This window comes from Pongo pygmaeus, chromosome 18 (assembly GCF_028885625.2).
Source record: "Pongo pygmaeus isolate AG05252 chromosome 18, NHGRI_mPonPyg2-v2.0_pri, whole genome shotgun sequence".
In the NCBI taxonomy this organism is placed as follows: domain Eukaryota; kingdom Metazoa; phylum Chordata; class Mammalia; order Primates; family Hominidae; genus Pongo; species Pongo pygmaeus.
The window spans coordinates 6,629,356-6,652,949 of NC_072391.2; the positions used below are offsets into that span (position 1 = coordinate 6,629,356).

The window sequence follows — 23,594 nt, forward strand, 5'->3', positions numbered from 1 at the left end:
GTCCAGGGTTACCACTGCATATCCTGCACCTCTCTCTCCTTGGGGGTTGAAGAAGCTGCTCCCATCCACGTATAGTTCCCAGTCTACTGATGCCCAAGTCCGGTCCCGGAGGTCAGGTCTGCCAGAGTCGACTGAGTCCAAGACTTCCACACAATCAGGCTCGACAGGGCTCTCTGATACCGGGAGCAAGGTGGCGGGTGTAGGGTGTTACAAACTTCAATGGTTATACGAGGATTTTCACAGAGCCAAGTTTGGTACTTGGTGAGTCTGGCATTCGGTAGCCGACGATGTCCTTTAGCGTTCATGAAAGTCACCACAGCATGGGGGCCCTTTATGTTCAGGTTTTGCCCAAGAGTCAGCTTATTTGCTTCTTGTTCTAGCAGGGCAGTTGCTGCCAAGGCCCTCAAACAGGGGGCCATCCTTTAGTAGACCCGTCTAGTTGTTTAGAGAGGTAGGCCGCCGGCCTTGGCCGGAGCCCAACCGTTTGGGTTCAAAGTCCAGCTGCCATCTTTTCTCTCTCTGATGCATAGAATGGAAAAGGCTTTGTCAGATCGAGTAGCCCCAGGGCTAGGGCTGCCAGAAGTTTTTCCTTTAACTCATGAAAGACTTGCTGTTGTTGGGATCTGCATTCCAAAGGTTCCCGGTCCCCGCCCCCTTTGGGACCTCATACAAAGGCTTGGCTAATACTGCAAAGTTTGGGATCCACAGTCTACAAAACCCCACAGCTCCTAAGAATTGTCTCACCTGCTTTCTGCTCTTGGGCTCCACTAGATTGCAAATGACCTGCTTTCTTTCTGATCCCGGGCTGCGTTCCGAGCCCTGTCAGATAGTAAATCCCAAGTCACGTACCTGCTGTCGGCAGATCTGAGCTTTCTTCTTGGACATCTTATACCCACAGTCCTCCAGGTGCCGGTGTAGGGCATCTGTTCCCTTGGCACACCCGACTGCCGTGGGGTGTCCCAGCAGAAGGTCATCAACCTACTGGAGCAACACACAGCCTAGGTCTCTGGTGGGAAACTTCTGGAGGTCTCGAGCCAACGCCTCCCCGAAGGTGGTGGGGGAGTTCTTGAACCCTTGGGGAAGCCCGGTCCAAGTGTACTGAGTAGTGACACCTGACTCCGGATCTTCCCACTGAAAGGCAAACAGCCTCTGCCTCTCAGGGGCTAATCTGATAGGAAAGAAAGCATCTTTCAGGTCCAAGCAGGTGAAGCAGCTGTCCTCAGCTGGCAGCAACCCCAACAATGTGGACGGGTTAGGTACTGTTGGATGTCAAGTCAGTGTAGCTTGATGAAGCAAGCGCAAATCCTGTACCGGCCGGTAGTCCTTGGTCCGTGGCTTGGGAACAGGCAGGAGGGGAGTGTTCCATGGAGACTGACAAGGAACAAGAATTGCAACAGTTCTTAGGTGCTTGAGACGGACCTGGATACCTTGAAGAGCTTCTCTGGAGACCGGGTCCTGTTTTTGCCTAACCCGCTGGGCCCCAGTCTTAACTGGCCAATCCCGGAGGGTTGTCTTCTGCCCGTACTCTTGGCCACCGCTTAGCCAGAGCTGGCCTTCTCTCTTGGCCCGGCTCAGTTCAGAAAAGTCTCCATTCCTCCTCTCGGGGGACCATAAGGGTCACAATGACTCCCGTTCCGGGTAACTTTAGCAGCAAAGAGCCGTGCTCTGTCAGAGAGATCGTGGCTCTCAGCTTGCTGAGCAAGTCCCTTCCCCAAAAGGTCAAGGGACAGTCAGGCATGTACCATAACTGATGAATGACTTTATGTCCTCCTACAGTACAAGTCCGAGGCAAGCCTACAGCTTGCTTTGCTGAAACCCCCGTGGCTCCGATGACGTCAATAGTCTTTTTGGATAAGGGGGCGACCGGGGCGGTTACTAGCGAATGTTCAGCACCGCTATCTCCAAGAAAGTCAATGTCTCCACCCCCGACTGTCATTCTGACCAGTGGCTCTTTGGGGACACTTGAGCCCGGTCTCCCTCAGTCCAAGAACCCTCCTGCCGGGTTGAGCAGGGCCCCTTCCTCCTTGTCCGGGGCCTCCTGCTCTGAGTCATCTTGTTTTCTTTTGAGTTGAGGGCATTTGTTCTTCCACCGTCCTATTTCTTTACCATCAGCACACTGGTTACGCTGCAAACTCTGACAGCCAAGCTGAGTTCCTTTCCCAGGGCCCCCCTTCCCTTGCCTCTTTGTGGGGGCCCCTGTGATTGCTGCAGCTAGCAAACAGGTCGGTGTTTCGCCGGGCCTGACCTCCATTGTCTTCGCCGTTTTCCTGACGGCTTACTGCATCCCTGATTACAAACACCTGGCTAGCTATTTCTAGTAATTGTGATGTGTTCATCCCTGCAAGTCCAGCGTGTTTCTGCAGTTTTCTTCTCATGTCTTCTGCGCTTTGACGGACTAAAGCCATGTGAATCATGCGCTGATTTTCAGGGCTATCGGGATGAAAGGGAGTATACATAGCATAGGCCTCACACAGTCTCTGGTAGAATTGTGCCGGACTTTCTTCTTTTCCCTGAATGACCTCAGAGACCTTGTTAACGTTTGTGGCCTTCTGAGCTCCCCTCATTAATCCTTCCAAGAGAGCTTCCCCGTCTCGGTTTAGCCTTTGCATATTCTCTCTTTCATGTGGGTCCAACTGGGGGTCGGTTCCTGGCAACTGGGTCCTTCCATACTCTTTGGGGTTTTGATAATCAGCAGGTGCATGCTCCTCTAGCCACTTAGTTGCTGCTTGGAGGACTCTCCGCCTTTCTTCGCTGTTAAAGAGGAACATGAGCAACTGGTGCCAATCAGCCCAGGTGTGGTTGTGGGTCTGGATAACAGTTTGGAGCAAATCAATTAGGGCTGGCGGCTTTTCGCTATAGGGCGGTGTATTGTTTTTCCAGTTGAGAAGGTCGACGGAGGTGAAGGGCTGGTATCCAAAAACACGCCTCCCCGCCACGTGACCATCCTCATCTATCCCAGTATACCGCTGCTCTCTCAGGGGCATTTGCACCCCCGTTTTGGGTCGTACACGAGCTGCCGAGGAAGGGGTGGAAGGGCGCAATGTGACTTACCGCAATTAATCATCTCAATTATTAATTGACACTAATAATTATCAATATTAATGATTGATAATATAATTTTTAAATCAATACCGATAACAAGGATAATGAATATTCAATAGTTATACTAACGATAACAATAAATGATTAATATTAATGGTTAATGACGCCTGATATTAATAGCTGATATTGATCTTATTCGTTAGAAAACAGTAATACTAGCTCCTAATAATTAATATTAATATTAATAATCTGAAAATTATTAGCCATTATTTTTTAATATTAATATCAATATCGGTTATTCATATTTATGTTAAGAATCAATGAGGAATAATTCCTACTACTATTACGCCTAATACCTCAGTGGGTGTACACCCACCGCTGATATTGCTCCTAATGTCCAGGGAGGGAGAAAGCATGATGTTACGTTCAATATCGCACTAGGTGTACACCCAGACGGTGATATTGACCCGAATATAATCTCCAGGGGGTGGAGTATGACGTTACTCCCAATATAGCACTGGCTGTGCATCCACCTGGTGATTTTGCTCCTAATATTCACGGAAGAAGGGAATGCCATTACTCCCAGAATCGCAGGAAGTGTACACGCCCGTGTGAGATGGTCCGTAACAATACTCCAAGGCGGAGGAGGTGATATGACTACACATATGGCAGAAAGTGGACACCCCGCAGGGACATTGTTCCCATGATCCTGGAGGGAAGAGGATGATATTACTTTAAATGTCACAGAAGGTGGACACGCCCCCACTGATATTGTTTCCAATGGCAACGTGGGGGAGGAGGATATGACACGCGATATCTCAGGGAGTAGAAACACTCGTGTGATACCGTTCTTAACATTCAAGGAGGAAGAGGATGATATTACTCCCAATAGAGACGGATGCACACCCTCTGTACATCGTGGGAGTGCACACGTCTGTGAAACAGCTCATAATCTCTCGAGGGGGAGATGATATTACTGACAATATGGTAAACAGGCTGTGAGGCCACCGCGGATCCTAAGAGCCCAGGGGGGCAAGAGGGGCTGGCTCTCAGCCCCCGCCTCGCGGGGGGTGCCTCACCCCCCTGCGAGGGGGGTCCTGAGAGCCCAGGGGGGCAAGAGGGGCTGGCTCTCAGCCCCCGCCTCGCGGGGGGTGCCTCACCCCCCTGCGAGGGGGGTCCTGAGAGCCCAGGGGGGCAAGAGGGGCTGGCTCTCAGCCCCCGCCTCGCGGGGGGTGCCTCACCCCCCTGCGAGGGGGGTCCTGAGAGCCCAGGGGGGCAAGAGGGGCTGGCTCTCAGCCCCCGCCTCGCGGGGGGTGCCTCACCCCCCTGCGAGGGGGTCCTGAGAGCCCAGGGGGGCAAGAGGGGCTGGCTCTCAGCCCCCGCCTCGCGGGGGGTGCCTCACCCCCCTGCGAGGGGGGTCCTGAGAGCCCAGGGGGGCAAGAGGGGCTGGCTCTCAGCCCCCGCCTCGCGGGGGGTGCCTCACCCCCCTGCGAGGGGGGTCCTGAGAGCCCAGGGGGGCAAGAGGGGCTGGCTCTCAGCCCCCGCCTCGCGGGGGGTGCCTCACCCCCCTGCGAGGGGGGTCCTGAGAGCCCAGGGGGCAAGAGGGGCTGGCTCTCAGCCCCCGCCTCGCGGGGGGTGCCTCACCCCCCTGCGAGGGGGGTCCTGAGAGCCCAGGGGGGCAAGAGGGGCTGGCTCTCAGCCCCCGCCTCGCGGGGGGTGCCTCACCCCCCTGCGAGGGGGGTCCTGAGAGCCCAGGGGGGCAAGAGGGGCTGGCTCTCAGCCCCCGCCTCGCGGGGGGTGCCTCACCCCCCTGCGAGGGGGGTCCTGAGAGCCCAGGGGGGCAAGAGGGGCTGGCTCTCAGCCCCCGCCTCGCGGGGGGTGCCTCACCCCCCTGCGAGGGGGGTCCTGAGAGCCCAGGGGGCAAGAGGGGCTGGCTCTCAGCCCCCGCCTCGCGGGGGGTGCCTCACCCCCCTGCGAGGGGGGTCCTGAGAGCCCAGGGGGGCAAGAGGGGCTGGCTCTCAGCCCCCGCCTCGCGGGGGGTGCCTCACCCCCCTGCGAGGGGTCCTGAGAGCCCAGGGGGGCAAGAGGGGCTGGCTCTCAGCCCCCGCCTCGCGGGGGGCCTCACCCCCCTGCGAGGGGGGTCCTGAGAGCCCAGGGGGGCAAGAGGGGCTGGCTCTCAGCCCCCGCCTCGCGGGGGTGCCTCACCCCCCTGCGAGGGGGGTCCTGAGAGCCCAGGGGGGCAAGAGGGGCTGGCTCTCAGCCCCCGCCTCGCGGGGGGTGCCTCACCCCCCTGCGAGGGGGGTCCTGAGAGCCCAGGGGGGCAAGAGGGGCTGGCTCTCAGCCCCCGCCTCGCGGGGGGTGCCTCACCCCCCTGCGAGGGGGGTCCTGAGAGCCCAGGGGGGCAAGAGGGGCTGGCTCTCAGCCCCCGCCTCGCGGGGGGTGCCTCACCCCCCTGCGAGGGGGGTCCTGAGAGCCCAGGGGGGCAAGAGGGGCTGGCTCTCAGCCCCCGCCTCGCGGGGGGTGCCTCACCCCCCTGCGAGGGGGGTCCTGAGAGCCCAGGGGGGCAAGAGGGGCTGGCTCTCAGCCCCCGCCTCGCGGGGGTGCCTCACCCCCCTGCGAGGGGGGTCCTGAGAGCCCAGGGGGGCAAGAGGGGCTGGCTCTCAGCCCCCGCCTCGCGGGGGGTGCCTCACCCCCCTGCGAGGGGGGTCCTGAGAGCCCAGGGGGGCAAGAGGGGCTGGCTCTCAGCCCCCGCCTCGCGGGGGGTGCCTCACCCCCCTGCGAGGGGGGTCCTGAGAGCCCAGGGGGGCAAGAGGGGCTGGCTCTCAGCCCCCGCCTCGCGGGGGGTGCCTCACCCCCCTGCGAGGGGGGTCCTGAGAGCCCAGGGGGGCAAGAGGGGCTGGCTCTCAGCCCCCGCCTCGCGGGGGGTGCCTCACCCCCCTGCGAGGGGGGTCCTGAGAGCCCAGGGGGGCAAGAGGGGCTGGCTCTCAGCCCCCGCCTCGCGGGGGGTGCCTCACCCCCCTGCGAGGGGGTCCTGAGAGCCCAGGGGGGCAAGAGGGGCTGGCTCTCAGCCCCCGCCTCGCGGGGGGTGCCTCACCCCCCTGCGAGGGGGGTCCTGAGAGCCCAGGGGGGCAAGAGGGGCTGGCTCTCAGCCCCCGCCTCGCGGGGGGTGCCTCACCCCCCTGCGAGGGGGGTCCTGAGAGCCCAGGGGGGCAAGAGGGGCTGGCTCTCAGCCCCCGCCTCGCGGGGGGTGCCTCACCCCCCTGCGAGGGGGGTCCTGAGAGCCCAGGGGGGCAAGAGGGGCTGGCTCTCAGGCCCCGCCTCGCGGGGGGTGCCTCACCCCCCTGCGAGGGGGGTCCTGAGAGCCCAGGGGGGCAAGAGGGGCTGGCTCTCAGGCCCCGCCTCGCGGGGGGTGCCTCACCCCCTGCGAGGGGGGTCCTGAGAGCCCAGGGGGGCAAGAGGGGCTGGCTCTCAGGCCCCGCCTCGCGGGGGGTGCCTCACCCCCCTGCGAGGGGGGTCCTGAGAGCCCAGGGGGGCAAGAGGGGCTGGCTCTCAGGCCCCGCCTCGCGGGGGTGCCTCACCCCCCTGCGAGGGGGTCCTGAGAGCCCAGGGGGGCAAGAGGGGCTGGCTCTCAGGCCCCGCCTCGCGGGGGGTGCCTCACCCCCCTGCGAGGGGGGTCCTGAGAGCCCAGGGGGGCAAGAGGGGCTGGCTCTCAGGCCCCGCCTCGCGGGGGGTGCCTCACCCCCCTGCGAGGGGGGTCCTGAGAGCCCAGGGGGGCAAGAGGGGCTGGCTCTCAGGCCCCGCCTCGCGGGGGTGCCTCACCCCCCTGCGAGGGGGGTCCTGAGAGCCCAGGGGGGCAAGAGGGGCTGGCTCTCAGGCCCCGCCTCGCGGGGGGTGCCTCACCCCCCTGCGAGGGGGGTCCTGAGAGCCCAGGGGGGCAAGAGGGGCTGGCTCTCAGGCCCCGCCTCGCGGGGGGTGCCTCACCCCCCTGCGAGGGGGGTCCTGAGAGCCCAGGGGGGCAAGAGGGGCTGGCTCTCAGGCCCCGCCTCGCGGGGGGTGCCTCACCCCCCTGCGAGGGGGGTCCTGAGAGCCCAGGGGGGCAAGAGGGGCTGGCTCTCAGGCCCCGCCTCGCGGGGGGTGCCTCACCCCCCTGCGAGGGGGGTCCTGAGAGCCCAGGGGGGCAAGAGGGGCTGGCTCTCAGGCCCCGCCTCGCGGGGGGTGCCTCACCCCCCTGCGAGGGGGGTCCTGAGAGCCCAGGGGGGCAAGAGGGGCTGGCTCTCAGGCCCCGCCTCGCGGGGGGTGCCTCACCCCCCTGCGAGGGGGGTCCTGAGCCCAGGGGGGCAAGAGGGGCTGGCTCTCAGGCCCCGCCTCGCGGGGGGTGCCTCACCCCCCTGCGAGGGGGGTCCTGAGAGCCCAGGGGGCAAGAGGGGCTGGCTCTCAGGCCCCGCCTCGCGGGGGGTGCCTCACCCCCCTGCGAGGGGGTCCTGAGAGCCCAGGGGGGCAAGAGGGGCTGGCTCTCAGGCCCCGCCTCGCGGGGGGTGCCTCACCCCCCTGCGAGGGGGGTCCTGAGAGCCCAGGGGGGCAAGAGGGGCTGGCTCTCAGGCCCCGCCTCGCGGGGGGTGCCTCACCCCCCTGCGAGGGGGGTCCTGAGAGCCCAGGGGGGCAAGAGGGGCTGGCTCTCAGGCCCCGCCTCGCGGGGGGTGCCTCACCCCCCTGCGAGGGGGGTCCTGAGAGCCCAGGGGGGCAAGAGGGGCTGGCTCTCAGGCCCCGCCTCGCGGGGGTGCCTCACCCCCCTGCGAGGGGGGTCCTGAGAGGGGCAAGAGGGGCTGGCTCTCAGGCCCCGCCTCGCGGGGGGTGCCTCACCCCCCTGCGAGGGGGGTCCTGAGAGCCCAGGGGGGCAAGAGGGGCTGGCTCTCAGGCCCCGCCTCGCGGGGGGTGCCTCACCCCCCTGCGAGGGGGGTCCTGAGAGCCCAGGGGGCAAGAGGGGCTGGCTCTCAGGCCCCGCCTCGCGGGGGGTGCCTCACCCCCCTGCGAGGGGGGTCCTGAGAGCCCAGGGGGGCAAGAGGGGCTGGCTCTCAGGCCCCGCCTCGCGGGGGGTGCCTCACCCCCCTGCGAGGGGGGTCCTGAGAGCCCAGGGCAAGAGGGGCTGGCTCTCAGGCCCCGCCTCGCGGGGGGTGCCTCACCCCCCTGCGAGGGGGTCCTGAGAGCCCAGGGGGGCAAGAGGGGCTGGCTCTCAGGCCCCGCCTCGCGGGGGTGCCTCACCCCCCTGCGAGGGGGGGTCCTGAGAGCCCAGGGGGCAAGAGGGGCTGGCTCTCAGGCCCCGCCTCGCGGGGGGTGCCTCACCCCCCTGCGAGGGGGTCCTGAGAGCCCAGGGGGGCAAGAGGGGCTGGCTCTCAGGCCCCGCCTCGCGGGGGGTGCCTCACCCCCCTGCGAGGGGGGTCCTGAGAGCCCAGGGGGGCAAGAGGGGCTGGCTCTCAGGCCCCGCCTCGCGGGGGGTGCCTCACCCCCCTGCGAGGGGGGTCCTGAGAGCCCAGGGGGGCAAGAGGGGCTGGCTCTCAGGCCCCGCCTCGCGGGGGGTGCCTCACCCCCCTGCGAGGGGGGTCCTGAGAGCCCAGGGGGGCAAGAGGGGCTGGCTCTCAGGCCCCGCCTCGCGGGGGGTGCCTCACCCCCCTGCGAGGGGGGTCCTGAGAGCCCAGGGGCAAGAGGGGCTGGCTCTCAGGCCCCGCCTCGCGGGGGGTGCCTCACCCCCCTGCGAGGGGGGTCCTGAGAGCCCAGGGGGGCAAGAGGGGCTGGCTCTCAGGCCCCGCCTCGCGGGGGGTGCCTCACCCCCCTGCGAGGGGGGTCCTGAGAGCCCAGGGGGGCAAGAGGGGCTGGCTCTCAGGCCCCGCCTCGCGGGGGTGCCTCACCCCCCTGCGAGGGGGTCCTGAGAGCCCAGGAAGAGGGGCTGGCTCTCAGGCCCCGCCTCGCGGGGGGTGCCTCACCCCCCTGCGAGGGGGGTCCTGAGAGCCCAGGGGGGCAAGAGGGGCTGGCTCTCAGGCCCCGCCTCGCGGGGGTGCCTCACCCCCCTGCGAGGGGGGTCCTGAGAGCCCAGGGGGGCAAGAGGGGCTGGCTCTCAGGCCCCGCCTCGCGGGGGGTGCCTCACCCCCCTGCGAGGGGGGTCCTGAGAGCCCAGGGGGGCAAGAGGGGCTGGCTCTCAGGCCCCGCCTCGCGGGGGGTGCCTCACCCCCCTGCGAGGGGGGTCCCTGAGAGCCCAGGGGAAGCAAGAGGGGCTGGCTCTCAGGCCCCGCCTCGCGGGGGTGCCTCACCCCCCTGCGAGGGGGGTCCTGAGAGCCCAGGGGGGCAAGAGGGGCTGGCTCTCAGGCCCCGCCTCGCGGGGGGTGCCTCACCCCCCTGCGAGGGGGGTCCTGAGAGCCCAGGGGGGCAAGAGGGGCTGGCTCTCAGGCCCCGCCTCGCGGGGGGTGCCTCACCCCCCTGCGAGGGGGGTCCTGAGAGCCCAGGGGGGCAAGAGGGGCTGGCTCTCAGGCCCCGCCTCGCGGGGGGTGCCTCACCCCCCTGCGAGGGGGGTCCTGAGAGCCCAGGGGGGCAAGAGGGGCTGGCTCTCAGGCCCCGCCTCGCGGGGGGTGCCTCACCCCCCTGCGAGGGGGGTCCTGAGAGCCCAGGGGGGCAAGAGGGGCTGGCTCTCAGGCCCCGCCTCGCGGGGGGTGCCTCACCCCCCTGCGAGGGGGGTCCTGAGAGCCCAGGGGGGCAAGAGGGGCTGGCTCTCAGGCCCCGCCTCGCGGGGGGTGCCTCACCCCCCTGCGAGGGGGGTCCTGAGAGCCCAGGGGGGCAAGAGGGGCTGGCTCTCAGGCCCCGCCTCGCGGGGGGTGCCTCACCCCCCTGCGAGGGGGGTCCTGAGAGCCCAGGGGGGCAAGAGGGGCTGGCTCTCAGGCCCCGCCTCGCGGGGGGTGCCTCACCCCCCTGCGAGGGGGGTCCTGAGAGCCCAGGGGGGCAAGAGGGGCTGGCTCTCAGGCCCCGCCTCGCGGGGGGTGCCTCACCCCCCTGCGAGGGGGGGTCCTGAGAGCCCAGGGGGGCAAGAGGGGCTGGCTCTCAGGCCCCGCCTCGCGGGGGGTGCCTCACCCCCCTGCGAGGGGGGTCCTGAGAGCCCAGGGGGGCAAGAGGGGCTGGCTCTCAGGCCCCGCCTCGCGGGGGGTGCCTCACCCCCCTGCGAGGGGGGTCCTGAGAGCCCAGGGGGCAAGAGGGGCTGGCTCTCAGGCCCCGCCTCGCGGGGGGTGCCTCACCCCCCTGCGAGGGGGGTCCTGAGAGCCCAGGGGGGCAAGAGGGGCTGGCTCTCAGGCCCCGCCTCGCGGGGGGTGCCTCACCCCCCTGCGAGGGGGGTCCTGAGAGCCCAGGGGGGCAAGAGGGGCTGGCTCTCAGGCCCCGCCTCGCGGGGGGTGCCTCACCCCCCTGCGAGGGGGGTCCTGAGAGCCCAGGGGGGCAAGAGGGGCTGGCTCTCAGGCCCCGCCTCGCGGGGGGTGCCTCACCCCCCTGCGAGGGGGGTCCTGAGAGCCCAGGGGGGCAAGAGGGGCTGGCTCTCAGGCCCCGCCTCGCGGGGGGTGCCTCACCCCCCTGCGAGGGGGGTCCTGAGAGCCCAGGGGGGCAAGAGGGGCTGGCTCTCAGGCCCCGCCTCGCGGGGGGTGCCTCACCCCCCTGCGAGGGGGGTCCTGAGAGCCCAGGGGGGCAAGAGGGGCTGGCTCTCAGGCCCCGCCTCGCGGGGGGTGCCTCACCCCCCTGCGAGGGGGGTCCTGAGAGCCCAGGGGGGCAAGAGGGGCTGGCTCTCAGGCCCCGCCTCGCGGGGGGTGCCTCACCCCCCTGCGAGGGGGGTCCTGAGAGCCCAGGGGGGCAAGAGGGGCTGGCTCTCAGGCCCCGCCTCGCGGGGGGTGCCTCACCCCCCTGCGAGGGGGGTCCTGAGAGCCCAGGGGGGCAAGAGGGGCTGGCTCTCAGGCCCCGCCTCGCGGGGGGTGCCTCACCCCCCTGCGAGGGGGGTCCTGAGAGCCCAGGGGGGCAAGAGGGGCTGGCTCTCAGGCCCCGCCTCGCGGGGGGTGCCTCACCCCCCTGCGAGGGGGGTCCTGAGAGCCCAGGGGGGGCAAGAGGGGCTGGCTCTCAGGCCCCGCCTCGCGGGGGGTGCCTCACCCCCCTGCGAGGGGGGTCCTGAGAGCCCAGGGGGGCAAGAGGGGCTGGCTCTCAGGCCCCGCCTCGCGGGGGGTGCCTCACCCCCCTGCGAGGGGGGTCCTGAGAGCCCAGGGGGGCAAGAGGGGCTGGCTCTCAGGCCCCGCCTCGCGGGGGGTGCCTCACCCCCCTGCGAGGGGGGTCCTGAGAGCCCAGGGGGGCAAGAGGGGCTGGCTCTCAGCCCCCGCCTCGCGGGGGGTGCCTCACCCCCCTGCGAGGGGGGTCCTGAGAGCCCAGGGGGGCAAGAGGGGCTGGCTCTCAGCCCCCGCCTCGCGGGGGGTGCCTCACCCCCCTGCGAGGGGGGTCCTGAGAGCCCAGGGGGCAAGAGGGGCTGGCTCTCAGCCCCCGCCTCGCGGGGGGTGCCTCACCCCCCTGCGAGGGGGGTCCTGAGAGCCCAGGGGGGCAAGAGGGGCTGGCTCTCAGCCCCCGCCTCGCGGGGGGTGCCTCACCCCCCTGCGAGGGGGGTCCTGAGAGCCCAGGGGGGCAAGAGGGGCTGGCTCTCAGCCCCCGCCTCGCGGGGGGTGCCTCACCCCCCTGCGAGGGGGGTCCTGAGAGCCCAGGGGGGCAAGAGGGGCTGGCTCTCAGCCCCCGCCTCGCGGGGGGTGCCTCACCCCCCTGCGAGGGGGGTCCTGAGAGCCCAGGGGGGCAAGAGGGGCTGGCTCTCAGCCCCCGCCTCGCGGGGGGTGCCTCACCCCCCTGCGAGGGGGGTCCTGAGAGCCCAGGGGGGCAAGAGGGGCTGGCTCTCAGCCCCCCCCTCGCGGCGTGTGCCTGCTTCTCCCCCCTGCGATCTGGATCGTCATATGCAGCTGGGGAGTGAGGGGTGGTATTACTCCCCGCCTGCGTGGGTCCCCCGCCCCCCTGCCCTGTGGGTCGTCGTATCCAGGGTGGGAATAGCGGGTGACATTAGTCTTCTCTTCGAGGGGGTTCGTCCGTGCCCTTGCGATGTGGCTCGTAATAGCCCGTGGGGGAGTCTGTGGTGATATTACTCCCCGCATCGCTGGGGGCGCCCTCACCTCCCTGCGATGTGGCTCGCAATATCCAGGCGGGAAGACGGCATGATATTTCTCCCTTTCTCCTCGGGTGTTTTCTCTGCTGCCGCACTTTGTTAACACCCTGGGACATTATTTTCCATATTGTAGGAGGATGCCACTGCTTAAGTCCCAGGGGGTATACACCCTGTGATATTATTCGTGATATTGTAGCGAAATGTGAATCCTGATGTCACAAGTCTCTACACACTCTGATATTATTCGCAATACCATAGCGAGACGTTAATAATAATGTCACAATGTGTGTACAGCTGGTGCTATTATTCTTAATCTCCTAAGGGGACGTTGATTTTATTGTCACACGGGGTATTTTCCCTTTTCTATGATTCGGAATATCCTGGAGGGATGTCACTCCTTATGTCACAGGGTTTGTACACCTTGTCAAATTACTCGTATTACCCTTATAAGACGTCACTCCTCATATCACCGAGGGTGTACACTGTGTGATATTATCGTCATATTCTAGGGAAATGTTACTTTCAATGTCACAGATGTTGCAAACCTTGTGAAATTATTCATTATAGTTTTGTTGGATGGGACTCCTATCCTCACACGGGGTGTACACACAGTGATATTACGTGTAATCTTCTCTAGAAATGTTACTCGTAAATCACAGGTCCTGTACACACTTTAATATTCTTCGTCATATTTTAGGACAACGTGACTACTATTGTCACAGGGCGTGTAGACCCTGTCATAAAATTCGTAATATCCCAGCGGGAGTTCACTCCTAATTTCACATTGCATGTACACCCTTTGATATTGTTCGTATTATCCTAAAGAGATGTTACTAGTCATGTCCCAGGGCATGTACATTCTCTGATATTGTTCGTTATATCCTTGGGGGATGTTACTTCTAATATCACACGGCGTGTACTCCCTGTGTTCTATTTCCTAATATCCTAGGGCAATTTTACTCTTAATGACACAAGGGGTGTACACATTGTGATATTATTCATGATATTCTAGAAGGATGTTACTCCTAATGTCACAGGGGTGTACGCCCTTTGATAGTAGTCATAATTTCCCGGGGGTCTATACCCCTCATGTCACAGAAGATAACACCTTGTGGCATTATTCGTAATATTCTGGTGAGATGATTCTCCTAATATCACAGGAGGTGTACACCGTGTGACAGTATTCTTACTATTCTAGGGGGATGTCACTCTTAATGTCACAGGTGTGTTCCTTCTGTGATAGTATGGAAAATATGCTACCTGAATATTACTCCTAATGTCACAATGCGTGTACACCTTGTGATATTATTAGTAATATTCTGAGGGAATGTTACCCCTAAAGTTACAGGGGTGTACCTCGTGCAATATTGCTCCCAATATTGTAAGGGGATGTTACTCCTGATGTCACAGGGGGTGTATAGCCTCCGATATTATTTGTAATCTTATAGAGAGATACTACTTTAATGATGACAGTGGGTGTACACACATGGGGTACACCCACTGGGATATTCTTTGCAATATCTTAGGGAGATATAACTCCTAATGTCACAGTGGGTGTACCCCATGTGTGTACACCCTGTGATATTATTTGTAACATCCATGGTAAACATTACTTCTAGTATCCCACAGAGGGTACACCCTGTGATATTTTTCCTAATATCATAGGGAGATATTGCTTCTAATAACACAGTGGGTGTACACCATGTGTGTACACTCTGTGATGTGATAGCTTATGTCCTAGGGAGGTATTCCTTCTAATATCACAGTGAGTGTACACCCTGTGATATCATTCGTAATCTCCTAGAAAGATGTTGCTGCTAATATCACAGAGGGTGTGCCCCCAGTGACATCATTTGAAATATCCTAGGGAGGTGTTACTCCTAAAGTCACAGGGGGTGTACACCCTGTTATATTATTGTAATATTCTAGGGGGGTGTTACTTTTAAAGTCACAGGGGTGTACACCCTGTGATGTTATTCATAATATCCCTAGGAGGGGTTGTTACTTTTAATGTCACAGGGGTGTAAACCCTGTGATGTTATTCGTAATATCCTAGGAAGGGGTTACTCCTAATATCACATGGGTTATCCTAGGAAGAGGTGATAGCATTCGGAATATCTAAAAGGGATGTCACTTTTAATGTCACATGGGGTGTACACCCTTTGATAATATTCGTAAGATCCTAGGGACGTATGACTTCAAATATCACATTGGGTGTACACACATGGTGTACACGTTGTGTGTGAACACCTCCTGTGATATTATCCATAATATCCTAGGAAAATGGGACTCCTAATATCATGGTCAGTGTACACCCTGTGATATTATTTGTAATATCCTAAAGAGATGTTACCGCTAGGGTCACAATGCATGTACGCCCCCTGATATTATTCGTTATATCCTCGGGGGATGTTACTCCCAATGTCACACGGGGTGTACTCCCTGTGATATTATTCATACTATCTTAGGGGGATGTTACTTTTCATGTCATCGGGGGTGTATATCATGCGTATTCAACGCCTGTGATACTATTCCTAATATCCTAGGGGCATGTTCCTCCTAATATCACATGGGGTGAACACCATATGTGTACACCTGCTGTGATAGTATTCGTAATATCCTAGGGGAATATTACTCCTGATGGCACAGGAGATGTACACCATGGGTGTCAACCGCCTGTGTTATTATTCGTAATATCCTAGGGGGATGTTTCCTTGAATGGCACAAAGTGTGTGCAAAAGGCCACAGAAGGTGTACACCTTGTGATGTTATCTGTAATACCCTAGAAGGATGTTACTCCTAATATGTCACATGGGTGCACACACTTTCATATTATTTGTAATCTCGTAGAGAGATATGATATCAAACATCACAGTGGATGTTCACACATAGTGTATACCCTGTGATATTATTTGTAATATCCTAGGGAGATGCAACTCCCGATATCACAGTGCGTGTAGCCTGTGTGTGTACACCCGTCATATGAGTCATAATATTCAGGGTAAATATGACTCCTCGTATCACACAGTGTGCACACCCTGTGCTATTTTTCATCATATTTCAGGGAGATACTGCTTCTAATATCACCACGGGTGTACCCCATGTGTGTGTACTCTGTGACAGTATTTTTTCTATCCTAGGGAGGTATTACTCGTAATGTGACAGTGGGTGTGCACCCTGTGATATCATTCTTATTTGACCTTGCTGTCTTTTTTAACCCACCCTACAAAAGGAATGGAACAGATAAGAAGATATTGAGATTAGACTGTGCTGCCGTGCGGCCGCCGCAGGACACCTTTCATATCCCTGTTTCTCAGGCTGTAGATGAAGGGGTTCAGCATGGGGGTGACCACCGTGTACATCACTGAGGCCACTGCACCCTTTCTCGGGGAGGATGACACATCTGAACCCAGCTACCCTCCAACGCCTGTTCCGTAAAATCAGCAAACAACTGACAGGTGAGACCCACAGGTGGAGAAGGTTGATACTTCCCACCTGATGACGAAACCCTCAGAATGGAGGAAACAATTTTACCGTAAGAGAAAAGGGCCCCCGAGATGGGAAGAAAACCAAATACGGCAGCAGGGAAATACATGTGGATGTTACTGGTGAAGGTGTCACAAAATGTAAGATGGGGGAGTTGAGAAGGTTCCCAGAAGAAATTAGGAATTTCCACATCCTTGAAGCAGGTCATGCGTAAGGCAATCAAGTTGTGCAGCTGGGAGTCTAAAAGACTGAGGAAAAAGAAAACAAAGACCACAAATCTAGGAAGCCACAGAAACACGGGTTCAAGATGGCTGAACAATATAGAGGGTGACAGAGGGCTACAAACCGCTCATAGGCCATCACACTCAGGAGCATGTCTCTCTTCCATGCCTCCAAAAATGGCCAGGAGACACATCTGAGTCAGGCAGCCTGCATAGGAGATGACTCTGCTGTGAGATTGGATGTCCACAATCATCTTGGGGACCGTGGTGGAGGTGAAACCGATGTCAGGCAAGGACAGGTTGGAGAGGAAGAAGTACATGGGGGTGTGGAGGTGGGAGTCAGGGCTGACGGCCAGGATGATGAGCCGGTTCCCCAACACCATGACCAGGCACATGGACAGGAACAGCCCAGCGACGACCGGCTGCAGTTCTGGATCGTCTGAGAGTTCGAGGAGGAGGAATATAGAGACATCTGTTAGATTCTGTGGGTCTGTATCGTTTGGACATCTTTTGCCTAGAAAAGAGGGTTGAAAAATCGGAAACAAGTAAACCAACAGCCGGCATTGCGTCTGCATTTTGGATACAAGGAATTCAGAAGTAATGTTTGCAGATTTCAGAGCAATCCACACTCAGCAACATTTGGTAGTTCTGACAAACTCAATTGCCATATAATGCTTTCAACATCGATTGCTGTGTTATTCACGTCTTGCTGTACACACCTGCCTTAGAGACACTAGCTTCAAGAACATTCCAGGAACCAGATCATCGTATATAACAAATTCGTTATTGCTAGAAAATACAGCCTATGTTTTCCGAAGAAAGAGATGTAATAAAACCATTGTCTTCACTTTAAGGAAAAGGTTATCCTAATTAAAGGAAATTAGGAACTCAAATATTTTGTTTATTCTTCTAGATTGATATAAATTCCCTTGATGTAGACCATTCGTAAACACTGTATAACAGCTGAGACCATGCCATCTGGAAATGAAATGATAGTTGAGAGTTCATAAGCAGGAAATAGTTCCACAGGCCAGTTAGGTCCTAGTGATTTCATCATTGTGTTTTCTGACTTTTCTCCTTCAAGAGAGTAATTGCTTCCTCAAATCGGTGGGTCTTGTTTTAAAATTCATGGAAGCTCTAACTCCTGTCCTTAGCTTAGGTGGACTTAGAGTATTCATCAGAAAGTTTGGCTGGATGCGGTGGCTCACGCCTGTAATCCCAGCACTTTGGGAGGCCGAGGAGGGCGGATCACGGGGTCAGGAGATCAAGACCATCCTGGCCAACATGGTGAAACCCCGCCTCTGCTAAAAGTACAAAAACTTCTCCCGGTATGGCGGCACGCGCCTGTAGTCCCAGCTACTCGGGAGGCTGAGGCAGGAGAATGGCTTGAACCTGGGAGGCAGAGACTACAGTGAGCCGAGATCACACCCCTGCCCGCCAGCCTGGGCAACGAGAGCAAAACTCCGTCTCAAAAAACAAAAAACAAAAAGAAGTAAGTCAAAGTCACGCTGATGACAGCCAATTTTGGTGAAGCAAGGAAGTGTCAGTTCAATCATCAACATAGATGTTTGCTTTTGCTGCCTCCTATGTGCCAAGCAAGATATCGGCTCTGGGGAATCAGAAACCAAAGAGACTCACTTGTTCCTCTCACAGTACTCAGTACTTACTGAGAGAAGGACGAAACAAAATGTCCTGTCTGGAATGCAGGGAAACCAGAACTTCAGGTCAGGGGATATTTACGTTGAATTGTGTGGAGTTGAAGCTGAAAATCTTAAGGAATGTATCTAAAATCCACTTTGCCTTTACTTTATGCATCCGTCAGCTAGAGATCACGCAGCGGGCACCCACGATCGGCTTAATCATCGCTCACTTCCATTGGATCAACTGGAAATCAAGTCAGATGAGAGTGCTGAGTCTCAGAGGACGGACATCTCACCCCTTGCCACACAGAGAAGTAGAAAGGGCGGTATTCAAAATTCATGGCCAGACTCTAAGTCCCGGGTACTATACTTCCTGGTCTTCTAACTCCCAAAAATTGTGGGTTTTTTGGGTTTTGGTTTTGTTTTCGTTGTTTTGAGACAGAGTCTCATTCTGTTGCCCAGGCTGGAGTGCGGTGGAGTGATCTCGGCTCACTGCAACCTCTGCATCCCGGGTTCAAGCTATTCTCCTGTCTCAACCTGCCGAGTAGCTGAGATGACAGGCGCCCGCCACTACACCCGGCTAATTTTTTTCTATTTTGAATAGAGACGGGGTTTCACCATGTTGGCCAGGCTGGTCTTGAACCCCTGACCTTGTGATTCACCTGCCTCAGCCTCCCAAAGGGCTGGGATTACAGGCGTGAGCCACCGCACCCCGCTTCCAAAAGTTTTCAGCAGAGCTCAGAGTTCTTAACCACAGGCACATCGGAGGAGCATTTTTGAAACGCTTTCCAGCTTCCTCAATAGGAATGGAAGCCAAACTCCGAATTGATGACTCCTTTGAGGAAGTCGAGAGCTGTAAGGAAAGCCAGGAACAGGGGAAAGGGAGAGATGCATCCCGAATGATCCTGTGCCCATTCTTTCTGGAATCCTTGATGTGATCTCAGCTGCCCTTTCTATACTTGACACAGTGATTGTGGCACCCACTGGTCTAGCTGTGGTCTTACAAGGAGCCCCCAAAGGGAAGGGCACAGTGAGCAGGGGCACCCACCTGAGTGACAAGGATTTGAGAGGGCAGGTTGGTTGCAGGGAGAGGACTGGCCAAATGCCATGTGTCTGGACTTAGACTGCCCGGTTCAAATTGGACCTCGCCCTTTTTGACTTCATGATCTAGTACGAGTTCTATGAAAAGGCGTTGATCCTTTTCTAGTCTGCAAAATCATCATGAAATGTGCACTAATAAAGTGGAGACTACGCAGATGAGATGAAACAAACTGCATAGAGCATAGAGCTCAGAGCCTGGCCTTCAGGAAGCCCTCAATAACGGTTCATGATGCCATGGTGTCTGTCGTCATCCTCTTTGTCCTCATCATCACCTTCATAATCTTTTTGTCGTTCTTAGGGAATAGTTTAGAGGGACTGATTCCCTGCTATCATGGGTGAGATGTCTATGAAAAGGACAACCAGTGGGGGAGGAAAGCAAAATTTTGAATAAGATGTCTGAGACCCCCATCACAACCAAGAACAGAAACTCCACAGTCTGCTGAGCGCACAGTTTGCATATTGGTCTCCTCCCATCTGCCCACCGCACTCTCCTGTTTGTGCTGAGGAGGAGGAAGGAAACCAAGGCTCCGGACCGTCCCTCAGCACTCACTTGAAGGGGTTGCCTGCCCCTCCACACCTGTGGGTATTTCTAGTCGGGTGGGATGAGAGACTGAGGAAAGAAATAAGACACAGGGACAAAGTAGAGAGAAACAACAGTGAGCCCAGGGGAGCGGCGCTCAGCATACCAAGGATCTGCAGAGGCACCGGCCTCTGAGTTCCCTCAGTTTTTATTGATTATTAGTTTTATTATTTTAGCAAAAAAAAAATGTAGTAGGAGGGCAGGGTGATAAGAAGGAGAAGGTCAGCAACGAACAGGTGAGCAACAGAATCTATGTCATAAGGAAGTTCCAGGGAAGCTACCGTGACTGGAGATGCACGTAAGCCAGATTTATGTTTCTCTCCACCCAAACATCTCAGTGGAGTAAAGAATAACAAGGCAGCATTGCTGCAAACGTGTCTCGCCTCCCACCATAGGGCGGTTTTTCCCCCATCTCAGAATTGAACAAATGTACGATCGGGTTTTATACCGAGACATTCAGTTCCCAGGGGCAGGCAGGAGACAGTGGCCTTCCTCTCTCTCAACTGCAAGAGGCTTTCCTCTTTGACTAATCCACCTCAGCACAGACCCTTTACTGGTGTAGGGCTCGGGGACGGTCAGGTCTTTCTCATCCCACGAGGCCACATTTCAGACTATCACATGGGGAGAATCCTTGGACAACACGCCGCTTTCAAGGGCAGAGGTCCCTGCGGCTTTCCACAGTGTATTGTGCCCCTGGTTTATTGAGACTAGAGAATGGCGATGATTTCTACCAAGTATACTTCATGGAAACATCTTGTTAACAAGGCACGTCCTGCACAGCCCTAGATCCCTTAAACCTTGATTTCATACAACACATGTTTTTGTGAGCTTCAGGTTGGGTCAAAGTGGCTGGGGCAAAGCTACACATTAAAAACATCTCAGGAAAGCAATTGTTGAAAATACAGGTCTTTTTCAAAATGAAGTCTCTTATGTCTTTCCTTTCTACATAGACACAGGAACAGTCTGATCTCTCTTTCTTTTGCCTACACTCACTGAACTGCCCTTCCCCTCTGCTGGGCCATGACCGCGGAGAACAGGTCCAGTGTCCTCCCTGTGTGTAGCACGGTGGAGGCTCAGACTCCGTCCTCGAGGCTGGCAAGAAGACAGGGTGAGACATGAGCCTCCTGATACAGGTGACAGGTGTGGAACCCACAGGACTGGAATCTCACACTGCAGGGCTGGAGGCACAGACTATTTACTATTCTGTGGTCTGGGGAGCTCAAGGCACAGAGCTCCTCATTAGCCAGAGTCGCCCAAGTTCCCCAGCCTCTAAGGATTTCCTCACAATAATTCAAGAAGGATAGGAGAACAGTGAGTGTCCATAGACGCTTTGGGGCTCTTCCTCTCATCAGGAGAAAGCTGGTGTGTATTCTTCGCTTCTTTCTTTTCTTTTGAAAGATCCAACTGCTTTAATTTTCATCTTTAATTATGGGCAAATATACCACGTATAAATATTAAAAATTGTGAATATATATTAGTTCATATAGAATGGCCAGTATAAACATTTACAATTTCCACTCTTTTTCAGTTTACAGTTTAATGACATTAATGACGTTCACATTGTTCAGCAGCCATCACCGCCACCGTCTCCGGAACAGTTTTATCTTTCAAAATGGAAATTGCACCCATTTAGCAAGCTCTCCACTCCTCTCTCTCGCCCACCCCTGGGGGCCACCTTTCTAGTTTGCAACTCTATGAGTTTAACGACTCCAGACACTTGATAGAAAAGTGGAATCATACCGTGTTTAATTTTTTTGGGTTGGAGACAGAGACTTTCTCTGTCGTTCAGGCTGGAGTGCGGTGGTGTGATCTCGGCTCACTGCAACCTCCACATCGTGGGTTCAAGCGATTCTTGTGTCTCAGTCTCACGAGTAGCTGGGATTACAGGCGTCCGCCACCACGCCCAGCTAATTTTTGTATTTTTAATAGAGACGAGCTTTCACCATATTGACCAGGCTGGTCTCGAACTCCTGACCTTAAGTGATCCACCTGGCTCAGCCTCCCAAAGTGCTGGGGTCACAGGTGCGAGCCACTGAGCCTGGGCGTGTTTATCCTTTTGGGATTTATTTATTTCACTGACGATAATGTCTTCGAGGTTCATCCATGCTGCGGTCTGAGTCAGAAGTGCCTGTCCTTTTTTTTGTTTGTTTGTTTGACTTTGTTTTGTTTTGCGTTTCCATGCAGTCTCACTCTGTCGCCCAGGCTGGAGTGCTGCGGCACAATCTGGGCTCAGTGCAACCTCCGCCTCCCGGGTTCCAGCGATTCTTGTGCCTCAGCCTCCCGAGTAGCTGGGACTATAGGCACACGCCACCACGCTCGTCTCATTTTTTGCATTTTCACTAGAGACAGGGTTTCACCAAGATGGCCAGGCTTGTCTTGAATTCCTGACCTCAGGTGATCCGCCCACCTCGTTCTTCCAAGATGTTGCGATTACAGGCGTGAGCCGCCGCACCGGCCAAAAGTGCCTGCCTTTTTAAGGCTGGAGAGTCTTCCATTGTATGAAGGAACTGCAGTGCGCTTTTTCATTCATCTGTCCACGAACCCTTGGGTTGCTTCCACATTTTGGCTGTTGCGAATAATGCTGCTATGAGCGTGTGTGTACAAATCTGTCTTCCACTCCTGGCTTCTAGTTCTTTTTGGTAGGTACCCACAAATGCAACTGCGGGAACATCTGAGCATACTGTTTCTAATTTTTCCAGTGCACGCCATACTACTTTCCCCGTTCCTTCACGGTTTTACATTCCCTCCGATCGTATTGGAGCATTCCTATTTCCTTCTAGTCTCACCAATGCTTGTTTGTTGATCGTATCCATCCTAATGTGTGGTATCTCATTCTTTGTTTGATTTGCGCTTCCCTATGGTTAGTGATTTTGAACATCATTTTAGATGCTTATTGGCCATTGCTATATCTTCTTTAGGGACACGTCTACTCGAGTCTTCTGACCATTGTTGATGGAATGCTTTGGGTTTCTTGTTGTTTAGTTCTAGCTGTTCTTTATATATGATGGATATCAGCCTCTTTTGAGATATATGATTTGCAAATATTTTTCCTAATCCACGGGTTATCTTTTCACTCAGTTCACAGTGTTTTTCGCTGCACAAAAGTGTCTGTCATTTAGATGTAATCCAAGGAATCTAATTTTCTTTTGTTGCCTATGCTTTTGGTGTCATATCCCAGAGAGCATTGCCCAATCTGATGTCATGAAAGTGTGGCCAATGATTTCTTTTAGGCATATGATACTTTTAGCCCTTGGGGTTAGGTCTTTGATCCAGTTTGTGTTAATTTTTGCACCTGGTGTGACACGGGGTCCACCTTCATTCTTCTGCATGTGGAAATCAAGTTTCTCCGACACCATTTCTTGAAAAGGCTGCTTTTCCAGCAATGAGCTTTCTTAGTACTCATGTTAAAAATCATTTGAACCTATAGGTGAGAAGTTATTTCTGGGCTCAAAAACAAACGAACAACAACCGACAACAGATAAGGATACAGCATGGGCTGGGCGCGGTCGCTCACGCCTGTAATCCCAGCAGTTTGGGAGGCCGAGGCGGGCGGATCACCGGAGGTCAGGAGTTGAAGACCAGCCTGAGCGACAGCGAGAAACCCCCATCTCTACCAGAAATACAACATTAGCTGGGCAGCTGGCGCATGCCTGTAATCCCAGCTACTCGGGAGTTGGAGGCAGGAGAATCGCTTGAACGCAGGAGGCAGAGGTTGCGGTGAGCCAAGATTGCACCATGACACTCCAGCCTGGGCAACAAGAGCGAAATTCCATCTCAAAACAAAAAACAAAAAACAAAAAACCAGCATGATATCAAGAGCAGAAAGAGAAGAGCTTAAAAACCAGCATAATGAGAAAGTTAGGAAGCTTCTTACCAAAGCATCTGGAAATATGCAAGCAATTCTTGTGAACTAAAATGTTCATACTGTACTATCAAACACTAGAACTCACTCATTCCATCTTTCTGTATTTTGGGACCCAATTATCCACTTGTCTTCATTCCCCATCCCACCGCTTTTCTTCCTAGCATCTGCTAACCACCTTTATACTTTCCACCTTCCTGAGATTCCTTTTGTGTGTAGGTGTGTGTGGGATGGAGTCTCTTTCTGTTGCCCAGGTTGGAGTACACAGGCACAGTCCGGGCTCACTGCAACCTCCGCCTCCCGAGTTCAAGCGCTTCTTGGGCCTCAGCCCTCCGAGTAGCTGAGACTACAGACACCCATCACCACGCCTGGCAAATTGTTTCTGTTTTCTATAGAGACGGGGTTTCACCATGTTGGCCAGGCTGGTCTCAAATTCCTGGACTGAAGTGATCCG

The 23,594-nt window shown here is 57.2% G+C and overlaps 1 protein-coding gene and 1 pseudogene across 1 annotated transcript; one reads left to right on the forward strand and one right to left on the reverse strand.

Moving 5' to 3' along the window:
- Positions 1-4,947: 4,947 nt before the first annotated feature.
- LOC129026289 (putative uncharacterized protein FLJ45355) lies at positions 4,948-8,085 on the forward strand (the record flags this gene model as incomplete). The annotated part of the gene is given in 4 exon segments (XM_063654566.1): positions 4,948-5,033; positions 5,193-5,271; positions 6,001-6,160; positions 7,928-8,085. Coding segments are annotated over 4 exon segments (483 nt in total), but the record flags the coding sequence as incomplete, so codon positions are not given.
- A 7,425-nt stretch (positions 8,086-15,510) lies between these two features.
- LOC134738601 (olfactory receptor 7E24-like) lies at positions 15,511-16,326 on the reverse strand (annotated as a pseudogene).
- Positions 16,327-23,594: the final 7,268 nt, after the last annotated feature.